We start from the raw sequence: 14,303 nt of genomic DNA, 5'->3' as shown, positions 1-14,303 counted from the left end.
CATTGCATGTCGAGGTTTCCGGCCAGCTCCCACCCCAGTAACTCAGACATCACACAGTAATTTTAGTTTAAGGTTTTTGGCATAATTTTGGCCACAACTTTATTTAAATACAGCCAATGTGAGTGGTTGCTTAGGCATTGGTTACCGACTACTGTCCCCCCAGCCATGGGACAGCTGACATTCGCTTTAAGGGCGAAGTCAGGAAGGGTAAACACCTAAGGGAGAAAAGGAGTCGGGCCACGACCCACGGTTCTCCCCCAAATGCTCCCAAGGACTCTGCGTGGCCCTAGCCCCCCACCACTTGAGGTGGGGGTGGACAAAAGCAAGAAGAGCCCCTGGATTCCTTTAACAGAATACCCTTTTTGCAGGGGTAGGCCCAGCCAATTCCATACCCCTGCCCAGCGCATTCAGGGGTAGGCCCAGCCTATCCATACCCCTGAAGCAGCATTACTAGGGGCAGGCCCAGCCTATCCTGACCCCTAGTGCGAGCAATTTTAACCAATGCCTAACCGCCAACCTTACAAGTTGTGACGATTTGCTACGCAGTAGGCAAAACCAGTGACAAAAGCCAATCAGCCACTGGACAAATTCCTACCAGGCTCCTGCTCCAAAGCAGACAACCCCATGACAGGCATAGCAAGGTCAAGCAGCAGGACACCATTCCCTAAAGTTAGGGAGGGCGGGCAGGAGATCCGTTGCACGCAGCAAAAGTGAAACTAGAGTTTCACAAACACAGGTTTTATAGGCAGCACCTGTCAATCATCAAGTGGCAACATACCCAACTCCCCAGCGACTCGCCCCAACCAATCGCTAGCTGTGGCCAAACCAAAAACTGCCCAGCAACTGGGAGCTGCTCCTTTAACCCTCCTGCAGCCCGTGCTCTCTTTTAAGGGAGAACACGCTTTGGCAGTTTGACACCTGAACCATCTATCATTGAATCGTCACCGAAGATCTTTTCCTGACAAGTCAAGATTTATCTTCGAGTCTTGCGTAAGGCATCTAATTTGATCGCAAATAGCTGGCGCTTTCCACATGCCCTGCACTAACCTGCAAAGCAGCCTCAGCCTCTTCTAAGGCAGGCTTGGCGGCCTCTAGTTTTTCCTCAGCGGTAGCCTTGTCTGCCGAAATGCCGTCGACAATAGCCTGGGCTTTGTCTTTCACTTTCTGCACTTCCGCCTTCACCTTTTCAGCAGCCTGTGCTTTTACAGTGACTTCTTTTAACACCTATTGAGGAAACCAAACGCCAACAGAAAGAAAGCAAAAGTCGGAGATCTTTGCTATTACAGTAGAAATGTTTCCTGGGCAAAATATTTAATTTTCTTTAAGGGTTTTTGAAATATACTTGGAGTCAAGTGTGAATTTCATGCTCTTTATTTAGCTCATAGTAGCAAGGAATGAGTCTTTCCACAAAACGTCTGCTATATATACATTATTTACACAATGGGCCCCACGTGATTGGCTAATTCTGGGCTACTCCTGTAGGCCAATCAGGTTGTGGATTCACTTCCTCCAGGAGCCTGATTGGCTGCTCTTGCAGGCCAATCAGGTCACTGATTCACTTCCACCTGGAGCTGGATTGGGTGGCTCATGCGGACCAATCAGACTGCTGCATTCTGGATCCTATTGTTCACGGACCAATCAGAGTGCTGCATTCTGGATCCTATTGTTCACGGACCAATCAGAGTGCTGCATTCTGGATCCTATTGTTTTAGGATTCAGCTCAGTACATAACACCATTTCTTTTCTTTTCATTTTTCAATAAACAAGCAACAAGATCCCCTAGACTCCTCTTCGTAGGGGCCTTTCTTTCCGCTAAAGCATGAAAATCAAAGCTGGCCTTACCATATCAGCTTTTTCATTGGCAACCTGCAGCTCTTTTTCTTTGGCTTCCAGCTCTTTGCTCAGAGCAGCTACAGATTCAGAGGCCTCTTTCAGCTTCTCCAGTCCAGTATTCATCCTGTATTTTAACATACGTTCATTAAAAACGAAAACAAAAAATTCCAGCAGGATCGAAGTCCCCAAAAGGCGCAAGTATCTTTCAAACCTGAACTGGGTGAACTGATCAGAATTCTCAATCAAATTTCACAATTTTGATCTTGAAACCAAAGTATTTATGATATATATATTTTTAACTAATGCATCCTGTTAGCAGCTCACCAAGGGGTGGGGGACAGAGACACAAACCTTTCTTTGACAATGTACGGCATCACTCACCAATTCAGCGCCATCGCCGCTAACACACGTTAACACTGCAACAGATAGCAACTGTGGCCGAACGTAACTATTACTGACATTTACAATATTTCATCTAGAAGGCACCCAGAGCAATGCACAATCAGTCAAACCATGTACACTCTTAGGTACATTTCACCTGGCTCTCTGGTTTGGCCCCGAATGTGAGAATTCAGAGTATTCCAACAAGAAGTAATACTGAGAATCCTAGCTAACGTGTAAAAATATTTAGAGAAAAGTAAATGAAGGGGGAAATACCGAAGCAAACTCCTCACCTGTTGGCCAACGTTTGCACTTCAGCATGTTTCTCCTTGTATATCGCTTTATACCCCTGAATAAAAGACAGATAAGATTTGGGGGTCACGTGTGTAGACCGACGGTATCTCTGGAAGTAGTCAACACACTTCTCAGCAACTCCATCCTGGAAGGAGCCCATGCACTGCACCATCTCACTTTTGATTTCGTCGGTGCAGTCAACTTCGTAGGAGGACAAGAAATGTTCAGACACTGGGAAGGGAAAGGAGAAGAGTTTCCTTCGTTTATGTACAGAAGAAACCTCAGAGATGAGGAACGTTTCTGAGCCACGTTCACTTCTGGGCAGACATTTAGGGTCAGATGCCCGCAAGGGGCGGGACCAAAGGTAAAAGTGGGTGGAGCAACAAAGGTCAACGTTACCTTTGGACTGTAGGCCAGCTTGTAAAGGCACTCTCATTCCCCTCTGAATCCCCCATCTTGACAAGCAAGAAACATTATCAGAGTTCAAGAAAACATTCCAGGCACCCAAAAATGCTCAGGGTGAGGAAGCAGTGGGGAGTGGCCTGGAGAGAGTTCACAGGGCCAAATGTAGATGCTCCCTACCCCTGACTTACAGGTTTAATGCAACGGAGAAATTGCCTCACGGGCTTTCCCCCTTAATTTCGCTTCATCCACCATTGAGCTCGCTCCAGAAACGAACTGTGAAGAAGACATGGATAACCAAGCCAACTCCTCCTCTTCCTCTAACCTGGTCAATCCTGAAAGTTATCCTAGATTGATCCCTCACATCCCTACTCTCTTGGATATCTCCTCTCCTTCCTTGTCAACTATCATTCCCGGCCTCACAAGAGCTGGCCTCAACATGCAGGCCTCTGTTTCCTCACAAGGCATGCTTTTGCTCGGGCACCACAATGCATTTCTAATTTCCCACCAGCAGTAATTCACGGATACGATATACGTGCAGTTTTGCAACATCAATAATTTTAACCCAGTGACAACCATGACACTCCAAATAACTGAACAGTGTGCCCACAGAAATCACAATTATTAATTGCTGCACTTGTTTGGGCAATGCTTGCTTGTTTTTGTTTTTTTAAATAAGTTTATTTTTTATAACTTCTTATTTCTGCCTTTTTAAAAATTTGCATGTCTCTGGTTATCCTCCCAGAAGTGAAATCATCTTAGTGCTTATCTCTTTTCACTGCTGGGTAATCCTCTTTTTGTAATTATTGGGTAGTTATGCTGGTATTCTTGTCTTGATGGGATTAGGAATCCCTGTGTGGAGAGAACAGGTAAGTGGGCTTCATTTAATTCTGGCGTTTGCATTTCTCACATCAAGGCACTTGTTTTAAGGAAGAAACTAAAATGTGTATAGGTTTTATAGATGCTCTCTCATTCGCTAACATACAGATTGCTCTCTCACATTTTAATATTTTTTTATTTATCCATACATACATCCCCCACCCATCTGGCTGGGTTTCCCCAGCCACTCTGGGCAGCTTCCAGCAATATATTAAAATACAATAATTCATCAAATATTAAAAGCTTCCCTAAACAGGGCTGCCTTCAAATGTCTTCTAAAAGTCAGAGAGCTGTTTATTTCCTTGACATCTGATGGGAGAGCATTCCACATGGCAGGCGCCGCCACCAAGAAGACCCTCTGCCTGGTTCCCAGTAACCTCATTCTCGCAGTGAAGGAACATACAGAAGGCCCTCAGCACTGAACCTCAGTGTCCGGGCTGACTAATGGGGGTGGAGACGCTCCTTCAAGTATACTGGTCCGAGGCCATTTAGGGCTTTAAAGGTCAGCACCAACACTTTGAATTGTGACCGGAAAGCTACTGGGATATGTAAATAAAATATTAAAGGCAGCAGTTTTATGCATGATTACTTAGAGGATTCATAGAAAAGATGTTTTAAAGACACATTGAATCATCCCCAAAATTACCAGAACCTAGTGAGCTATGTAAGAATATCAACTTTTAAATATATTGTTCAGATGGGTTTGGGGACAAATGCTGACATAAACAACTTTTTATATGCAGTGAGAGAAGTCCCTTGGTATCCTATCAAATTTTGGCACAATTTTTCAAAAAGTATGCCACCAAGGAGGTTCCAACCTCATTTCCAAGAGGAGAACCAGATCCAAAGTGAGCTCAATTTGCTACAGGCACAATCTTTCTACTGCTGAAGTCATAGGTAGAGTTATCATCTATTGCAGAGATCGCATGCCTGCAGCCCTCTGGACATTTTGGACTATAGCTCCCATCATTCCTGACCATTGGCCATGCTTTCTGGGGCTGATGGGAGTTGGACTACAACATTGGGAGTTTGCTCATCCTCTGACCCATTGCATCTGATCTGCAGCAAATCGGCTACAACAACATAGATTATTAAGACTCACCTGCAACCAGAGCATCTTTCGGCCAGCGGCTGAACCAGTCTATAGTACAACCAGAAATCAGCGCAGGGAACTTCAGAGCTCGGTTCCGGAATTTTTCACCCACTGGTGAAAAGCAAAGAACTACGTGCAGGTTCTGACGCACGCGAGTCATGAAATAATCATACAAGTTCTCATTGGTCGGAGGCCGGCGTGGGTGCTCCCTCTTCATAACAGGTATGAGATCACCAGTGATTTCATCTATTTCATCACGGGCAAACAAGTTGGAAACCTTAGGGTAAGAAAAAAATGTTTTAATTACAGCCAACTACTAGAAGATCCGTATAGTTAAAGCTATGGTTTTCCCAGTAGTAATGTACGGAAGTGAAAGCTGGACCATAAAGAAGGCTGATCACCGAAGAATTGATGCTTTTGAATTATGGTGCTGGAGGAGACTCTTGAGAGTCCCATGGACTGCAAGAAGATCAAACCTATCCATTCTTAAAGAAATCAGCCCTGAGTGCTCACTAGAAGGACAGATCCTGAAGTTGAGGCTCCAGTACTTTGGCCACCTCATGAGAAGAGAAGACTCCCTAGAAAAGACCCTGATGTTGGGAAAGATGGAGGGCACAAGGAGAAGGGGACGACAGAGGATGAGATGGCTGGACAGTGTTCTCAAAGCTACTAACATGAGTTTGGCCAAACTGCGAGAGGCAGTGAAAGATAGGCATGCCTGGCGTGCTCTGGTCCATGGGGTCACAAAGAGTCGGACATGACTGAACGACTGAACAACAACTAGAAGATTTTGGAACTTTCAGTTGATTATGCATCTGATTTTTAACTGATCAGTAATTAATTCATATACTGCCAAAAAACAACAACAGAGGTGTCTTTTTGAGATACTGGAGACAGAGTACTAATGGTTAGACTGCCATCTTTAATTTTATTTTTCACTTGCTGTTATTTCAACACACTAACAGCTCACGACCACCACATATGGTAAAATTTACCTTCTTTTTCTTTACATTTCCAACAGGTATTTGTACTTGTTTTATACATTTTTGCCAACTCACTAGGAGTCAAATACCACCAGTACATCATTTTCATATAGTTTTCATTCAGCGTACAACATGCCAATAATTTCAAGTCTGTTTTCCATAACCTTTCCCAATCTGAAAGCTGAATATTATGCCCCAAATCCCTTGCCTAGTGTATCATTACAGATTTAACCTGTTCATCTTTTGCATACCAGATTAATCATCTGATTTTTAACTGATCAGTAATTAATTAATATATTGCCCCCCAAAAAATCAACAGCGGTGTCTTTTTGAGATACTGGTGACAGAGCACTAATGGTTAGAATGCCATCTTTAATTTTATTTTTCACTTTCAACACACTAACAGATCAGCTGGTTAGATCATGGTGCTGATAATGTCAAGGCTGCAGGTCCCTCCCTATACATGACAGCTGCACATTCCTGCATTTCAGGGGCTTGGACTACATGATTCTCAGAGTCCCTTTTCCAACTCTACAGTTCCAGGAGTCTAAGAACCAAAATATCACCAACAAACAAATGTGTGTGTCTCTAATAAGAATTCCCACCAATTAGGATCTGCTCCCACTGATTAAAACTGCACCCCCCTAATTAACTGCCTAAAGCTTTACAGCTTTGCACTTTTACGTAGAAGTAGGTTCCATTGTGCTCAGCGGAGATGATTTTCTCATATGTGTACTTACAAATGCAGCCTTAATGGGTTAATCTGCCATTAAAGCATCTTGCCCTAACCTTAAGCCGGGGGTCTGCAACCCGCGGCTCTGGAGCCGAAGGCGGCTCTTTTGCACCTTTGCTGCGGCTCCGGGCAGGGCCGGTGCATTTAGCGCCGAAATGTAGGGGGCGCTGCGCCGCGCTGCTGGCCCGCCTGCGCCCACCCACTTCTCTACCTTGCCGGCGGCTGTGCTGCTCATGCGTGCCTTGTTTCGTGCCAGTGCAGGCGCAGCAGCAGACCACAGCAGCTTCCCTCCTTGGCGCCTGTCCCGGCGCTTGTTTTTGGCTGCTGCTGCTAGAGCTGCTGGCTGCTGTGATTCGACGAGGCGCGACGACTCGACGAGGTAAGGAGGCAGCTGCGGGCTGGGCCAGGGGCGGCGGGCGAGGGGGAAGCCCTCTTTTAAAAAAGTGGAAGGGCCCGGCTCCAGGACACGTGGCAGTCTGGGAAGGAAAAGGAAGCCCGGCTGTTCAGCTAAGGGCGGCCCAAGGGGGTGAGATGGGCGCGGGAAAAAGCTCAGGGGACGACCGGTCCCGGGCTCTGTTTCAGGGGCGTGCAGGAGACTTCCCTTAAGCAGCGTGGCGAAAGGGGCCCGAGCATGGGCGTACCGACGGGGGGGCAGGAGGGGGCAGCGCCCCCCCTAGAAGCGGGAGTCCCATGGACTGAAAGAAGGGTTTTATCCATTCTGAAGGAATGTTTTCCCGTGCCTGCAGGGGGGACGTGATCAGCCCCCTGCTTCAGCCCCTCTCAGCTGCCTTGCCCAGTCCCTCTGCTGGCCAATAGTGATTGGGGCAGTGTGCATGCTGTGTGCTTTTGCATAAGTTTGCTAAACTTTTAGGGTTGCATTTGTGCTGTTCATGGGGCGGAAGTATTCTGGGGGGTTGGATTTCCCCTTCTAGATTTGCCCCTGCAGCGTCAGGCGTTCAGACGGTTCCTTTAATACAGTGCTTGTTGTTTGGCTGGGGTGGGGGGGCGTTTCGTGATATTTTGCCATTTTGCCTTCATTACCTGCTCTTCATTACCTGTCTAAATTGTGCTATGAGCTTCTGGGTGTTTATATTTTTGTGGGCCGCAATGGTTTTGCGGCTCCCAGTTTTTTTTTCTCTCCGGAAACGGGTCCAAGTGGCTCTTTTTGTCTTAAAGGTTGCAGACCCCTGCTTTAAGCAAAGCATCTAATCCCACTGTCATTCGGAAGCATTCCCTCTGGCAAGTCCCTCTCTTGGCTGTTTGGTCACCAAGGAAGGGCAGAAGGAAGGAGCAACTAACAAAAAACCAGCAGGGGTGTGTGGAGTCGGGGAGGAATAGCTTACTTCTCCGGAAGACAGGACATTGTTCATGTACTCCAAGAAAGCCTCGTCTTTTATCTCATTATCTGTAAAGATGAAGCTGATGCCTTTCCCTTGCTGTCCAGCAGTCCTATACAGATGCTTCAAATCTTCCATTAGGTTGGATGTGTTATAAGACCTTTGGAAAGAACAAAAACAAGGAAATTGGCAAGCAAAGCGCCCAGGCCCCACCAATGGAAAAATCCATGCAAGGAAAGGAGCCTCCCAGTTTATTCTTCTTTTATTGGCTGTTGGCTTTTGAGCTACACAATACAATCCTATGCCTCTTCACTTAGAAGTAAGTGCCATTCAGCTCAGTTGAACCTCTTCCTTGGTAAGGATGTACAGAATCCCAAGTGTGCAGAACAGGCCAAGTGCGTAAAGCTGTGATTTCACAAGTTAAATGTGCATGACTTGTGAGTCAACTGGATTTTCTGTTCCACATCATCACCTGTCAAAAACTAGGTTAGTCATCTTGCTGTCTGCTGCGGACAGTTGAGGGGGAAATAAGGAATATGCTTCGCTGGAAACCTTTGTCATACAAGCGGGCCTCATGCGTGCATACCTCAGCAAACCTTTAGATTCGTTAAGAAACATCACAAACCTTTCAGTTAGAAAAAAAGTGGTATAAAATCTCTCTCTCTCTCTCTCTCTCTCTCTAAAATGTGTGTGTGTGGTAGGACTTTCTGAGAAAAGGGGGTGGGGGGCTGTCATTTTTCATATTGATGAACATGATCCCTATATTCTTCTCAGAGTTCTTGTTCTTCCAGAAATATGTTTTAAACACAAGAACTAGCACACAAAGAGTTTCCTTCCGTACTAGTAATTTGTTGTGTATCCTTGTTTTGATTTTTACAGGTAAAACTTTAGTTGATATCCTGAACAGGCATGGCATCTTTCGTAGCATCAAACTTTTTTTTCTTTTTCTTTTTTAAAAAGGAAGACCTGATCAACATATGCCAGGGAGAACAAGTTCCGTATGAGCCAAATGCATGCTCTTTCATTCTAAATGCTCAAACCATGATTTTGTTCGACAGCCTACCTTGTTAATGTGATCTGGAACATAGCGTAGCCCGCTATGAACGATGCCAGCTTAGTCAAGCTCTGCTTTCCAGACCCGCCAACTCCGACAAGCAGAGCATTTCCACGAGGAGTGCGAATGACTCGAGAGATCTGCAGTACACCACAACATTGATGGTGAGGTACATAGTTCTAATCACAAGATACTAATCAGGTTCCTGCGATGGTTTTCCTGCAATTACAGATCCCAGAGGCCTTTCCTTGACCCTGCGCTGGATCCTTCAGTCAAACCTAATCTCCAGAGCTGTCCAAGACATTTTGCCGCCTGAGGCAAAGGACAAGATGGCTCCGTTTCCATTTCATGTACAGAAGCTGAATGGACTTAAATTAACACTGGCAATGGGGCGGTGTCTTCCACCATACATCAGGGCAGCAGACTAACTTAGATATCATACAGCTCTGCCTCCAATAAGTTTCTACCGCCCACCCTCTCACTGCCTGCTCTTCAGCCTTCCCCCAACCTGGTGTCCTTCAGATGTTTTGGGCTGCAACTTCCATCAACCTTGACCATTGGCCACACTGGCTAGGGGGGAATGGGAGCTGTAGTAAAAATATCAAGAAAAATCTGGAAGCTGTGGAGGCTGGCCTACAACATTTAAATATGGAACTCTAAGGGCTTAATCTATAACCTTTTTACTCTTTCTGTTTGAAGTAACTTCAGAGTTTGTAGGTGCGAGACTAGCCTGGTTCGCTTAACATTTTCAGGATTAAGAATTTCTGAAGTGAAATGGATCGTCACGGCCATTGGTACCTTCACTAAATGAATCATTGCATCTTCAAAAAACACCAAGTCCATTCCTGTCCCACGGACACTCTCATTGTATATTTGTAAGAATATGTTCAAACGTTCCTTCAGGTGCTCAAAAGAGGCAATGGGTTCATATATTTTAGGCATGTCAACTTCTGTTTCATCCGGCTCCTCTCCTGCGATAAAAAAAATAAAAACGACAAGTTCATATCAAGGACAAGGGGCAATTATTTTATTTTTTTAACATACTGCTCTGCTCTTGAGTGTCCTAATTGTAAGGTCTTCTCTTGCCCATGAGGAATTGAGAAAGAGACTACTAGTCCAAGCAGAACCACCTGTTTATGAATAGTGGTCGAAACAGAAGTAACAGTAATAGAAATAATAACAAGTAGTAATTGTAGAGACTGATAAAACAAATTAACATAGATTTGATTTGGGATAAAATGTTCAATTCAGGACCTTTAAATAAAATGAGGTGTAGGCCACAATTCTTTACCCACTTACCTGGGAGTAAACCACAATGAACTCAGTGGGGTTTACTTTTGAGAAGGCATGTATACAATTGCACTGTTAAATATTTAACTTTCTCATTGAATTCAATAGGGGTGCAAAATACTTCAATTTAGCTGGATCATGGCTGTTATGCTTTACTGCAACGTAGAAACATGTGCACTTATTTCTGTGCTTGCAACAATTTATTTGACTCAAAAGGAACATGTGCTTTATGTCATTTCAGGAATAATAATAATAATAATAATAATAAACTTTGTATTTGTAATTAATTGCAATATTTGAATAGCTTAGTTCAACTTTTTATAGCTGCTGGTAAACATTTGTGTAAAATGCATTTTTCTCACTAAAATTGGCTCAAATAGTTTAGTTATTCTAATTACTTCTATAAACATTGATATAAACTCAGGGCATCATGCTTGTGATATTATTTATTCTTAATTTATACAACCATCCAACAGAATAATATGCATATAGATGTATTTTTCCCACTTTGGGGCAGGAATTAGGATTAGCTTTATACACTAAAATATGCAGAAAAGTGCACAGCAAAAGTTTAATTTAGACATGTGGTATTTAAAATCCCCCCAGGGAAAAATATTAGCGCTTAAGCATTGGTTTTTATCTTTTTAAACAAAAAATATTATTTGAAAAATGTCACAGCAAATGTTTAATTGTATGTAAATTCAGCTTGTTTTGTATCAGGATAAAGCTTAAAATGTGCTCTTTCAGATAGTTTTTTATTCATTCATTTCAAGAGATAATTGCATTTTATATACAAGCAAGTCAAAAAGCTAAAAAGGTTCTGGGTGGGGTAGTTTTCTGACAGCGGAGACAATTACAGAGAGGCTTTTCGTGTGTGATAGAGAACGTCTTGTCAAATATTTGGTAATAAAGACATGGTTTTGATTGCAAGTCGCAGACATGGTTTCTGTGGCTTGATGCCCCAAAACTGGTCATGTGTTGTTTTGGCTAGCTCATACACTGCCATTCCAGATTATTCTATCCTGTTTCAGATTGGCTATATGTCTGAAGGTGCTCCCAGTTCTTTTACAGAATAATAGTGTGTCCCAGCACACAGTTTTGGAATTTCTGAAACATGGGTGCTGGGAAATAAAAGGCAAGTTGGTCGAGTGAAGGAATAAGCTACAGGCTACCTTGGTTACTGAAGCAGCGAGGGAATAAGGTTTTTATTATTAAAGGAGCCCAGGAGCAGCAATAGATTGCTGTGGGCTACTTGCTGCAGGTGGAGAAGAATCAGTAGAGTCTTTAAGGAGAGAGCAACAACGTCTGATCTAAAATAAAAATTAAAAAATCGCTTTTGTGAAGTGTGAATTTTGCCAGTCCTGCAAAAGACATTTTTAAACAAACAAGACTGAACAATTTTTGAAGATTTAAAAGTGAGCTATTGTTTTTGTTCTGGTATTCAAGCCACGTCCTTGCACTTTACTTCCCCAAGGAAGAATTGGCTAATTCCCTTCCCGCTTCATCCGCTCCTAATTTTTTTCAGTGCTGACAACTTTGGCTGCTTCGTGTAAGGAGCCGCTGGGCGTTTGGAGCAATGCTGAGCAACTTGGATGCTGCGAAAGGAGGAGGCAGAAAGGCTCTCTCCCCAAGCATAACGTACAAATTCCAAAGAGTACTGCTCTGCAAGAAACATTTCTCTACACGCTGTGCATTGTTTGCATGCCAAACCTCACGACTTCCAGCATAAACTCGTGTATATAAAAGCAGGTGCTGCATTTTCCCATTAACAGTCAACGAAAGTAAAATCCCACAGTTAGTAGCTGTTGAAACATGCAAATGCAGGGCTAAACTTGCTGCTAATTGTACACAACAAATTCATCTCAAAAGCTGAATCAAGGACTTCATGCCATTATTTAAAACGGCTTCCAAAAATGTTGATAGTTGTACCTTGGTTCTCAAATGCCTTGCTACTCGTACGTTTTGGCTCCCAAATGCCAAAAACCCAGAAGTAATTGTTTTTTAAGGTTTTTTTTTTTTTGGAAGACACAGCTTACACTTGAGTGCAGGAAGCTCCTACAGCCAATCGGAAGCCGCACCTTGGTTTTCGAATGGATTCAGGAGTCGAACGGACTCCCGGAACAGATTAGGTTCGAGAAACAAGGTTCCACTGTACTGTAAAATTATGCAGATTACAGAATTTCTGGTTTTATTCCTCCACTATAGCAAAGGCCCTATATAAATGCCATCCTATGAATACTTCACAGCTTATAGGGTTTTGTGTAGGTTTTTTCTTCTCCTTCTCCTTCTTCTTAAATGTTAAAACAAAATAAAATAAAAAAATTCCTTCCAGTAGCACCTTAGAGACCAACTAAGTTTGTTCTTGGTATGAGCTTTCATGTGCATGCACACTTCTTTTTTTAAAAAGTTAATTTTTAATTTTATTTTGTTTTGACTATGGCAGACCAACACGGCTACCTACCTGTTCTTAAATGTTATTATTCATTGCGGCAAATTTTTCAAGCAGTTACCTTTCCCTATATGGAGAAAGCTCAATAATGAAGCTGAAGTATTTACATTTGCTGAACAGGATAGCAATCCTTAAATACAGCTCTGCCCTTATCAGCCGTCAAGATGAAGGTTGTGTAAGCCCAAACATGCTTAAGTTATTTCCTGTTTAAGCTACAGTTGTTTCAAAGCAAATAGTAATAATGATAATATAAGGTCACCGTCTCTTAACATATTAGACATGCTTAAGATGCATCGACTTCTATGAAACTAAACATGCACAGCTGGATACAGAACTCAAGCCCTTAAAAAAAAAATTCTAGACAAATATCTAAATTCCAGCTGACCCAGGCACCTGCAGCTTACCTTTTACAGATTTTTCCTTCTCCCCACCTAGTTTGAAATAAAATAGGTTTCTTTTGAGGAAAAAGAACGAAAATCACATCCTTTTTCCATAGAAAGCATTTTTGTGGGGAACAATGAGGGATGGATGAAATGTGTCAGTTTCAGATTCTTTCAGTTTCTCAATTCCCCCCCCCAGTCTTGAGTCCAATTCACCACATTCAAAGTGTTGGTGTTGACCTTTGAAGTCCTGAACGGCCTCAGCCCAGTATACCTGAAGGAGTGTCTCTACCCCCACTGTTCAGCTCAAATGGTCAAGCTCCAAGGGCCTTCTGGTGGTTCCCTCACTACGAGAAGTGAGGTTACAGGGAACCAGGCAGAGAAGGAGAAGAAGAGTTTGGATTTGATATCCCACTTTATCACTACCTTAGGGAGTCTCAAAGCGGCTAACATTCTCCTTTCCCTTCCTCCCCCACAACAAACACTCTGTGAGGTGAGTGGGGCTGAGAGACTTCCAAGAAGTGTGACTAGCCCAAGGTCACCCAGCAGCTGCATGTGAAGGAGCGGAGACGCGAACCCGGTTCACCAGATTACGAGTCCACCGCTCTTAACCACTACACCACACTGGCTCTCAGGGGGCCTTCTCGGTAGTGGCACCTGCCCTGTGGAACGCCCTCCCATCAGATGTCAAATAGATAAGAACTATTTGACATTTAGAAGACATCTGAAGGCAGCCCTATTCAGGGAAGTTTTTAATTGCTGATGTTTCGTTGTGTTTTAAATATTTTTGGGGGAGCCGCACATTGTGGCTGGGACAACACAGTCAGATGAGTGGCACATAAATATAACAACCACAACCACAACCAATGTGGAAATAATAATTATTATTTCCACATTGGTTGCTGGTGTTGTTTCCACATTGGTTTTGAAGCCATCCTTTCTCCTAATGTGCACATTTTTGTATGTAGTTTTGCCTGATGCTTATGATGATGGACTCATTCCTCTGTTTAATTGAAGAACTCCATTGCAACATTCAGAGGTATACATTTGCCAGATGGCTGTGTCTCATATTATTTGGGAAAATGTGAATTGGGCAGATTGTCATTAAAATTCAAACAACCAAATCTCTCCCCCATCCTTGTTAACAACTATATTGGATAGAGGTCTAGCCTATGCATGCTTCATTATACTCTGG

General features: G+C 43.4%; 1 protein-coding gene across 1 annotated transcript in view; it reads right to left on the bottom strand.

The window, feature by feature from the left end:
- The window catches only part of DNAH5 (dynein axonemal heavy chain 5), a 161,754-nt gene that overhangs the window by 41,582 nt on the left and 105,869 nt on the right, over positions 1-14,303 (bottom strand). Inside the window, exons 52-58 of the mRNA XM_033154384.1 lie at positions 9,788-9,960; positions 8,999-9,129; positions 7,942-8,095; positions 4,892-5,159; positions 2,508-2,739; positions 1,843-1,957; positions 1,048-1,224 (exon numbers count right to left, since the gene is read on the bottom strand). Of these exons, the coding sequence (XP_033010275.1) occupies positions 1,048-1,224; positions 1,843-1,957; positions 2,508-2,739; positions 4,892-5,159; positions 7,942-8,095; positions 8,999-9,129; positions 9,788-9,960 (1,250 nt within the window). The remainder of the gene's footprint in view (positions 1-1,047; positions 1,225-1,842; positions 1,958-2,507; positions 2,740-4,891; positions 5,160-7,941; positions 8,096-8,998; positions 9,130-9,787; positions 9,961-14,303) is intronic.

The sequence above is a fragment of the Lacerta agilis genome, chromosome 7 (genome assembly GCF_009819535.1).
Source record: "Lacerta agilis isolate rLacAgi1 chromosome 7, rLacAgi1.pri, whole genome shotgun sequence".
Classification (NCBI taxonomy): Eukaryota; Metazoa; Chordata; class Lepidosauria; order Squamata; family Lacertidae; genus Lacerta; species Lacerta agilis.
The sequence above is the reverse complement of the archived record's forward strand: the minus strand, read 5'-3'. Positions and strand labels throughout refer to the sequence as shown.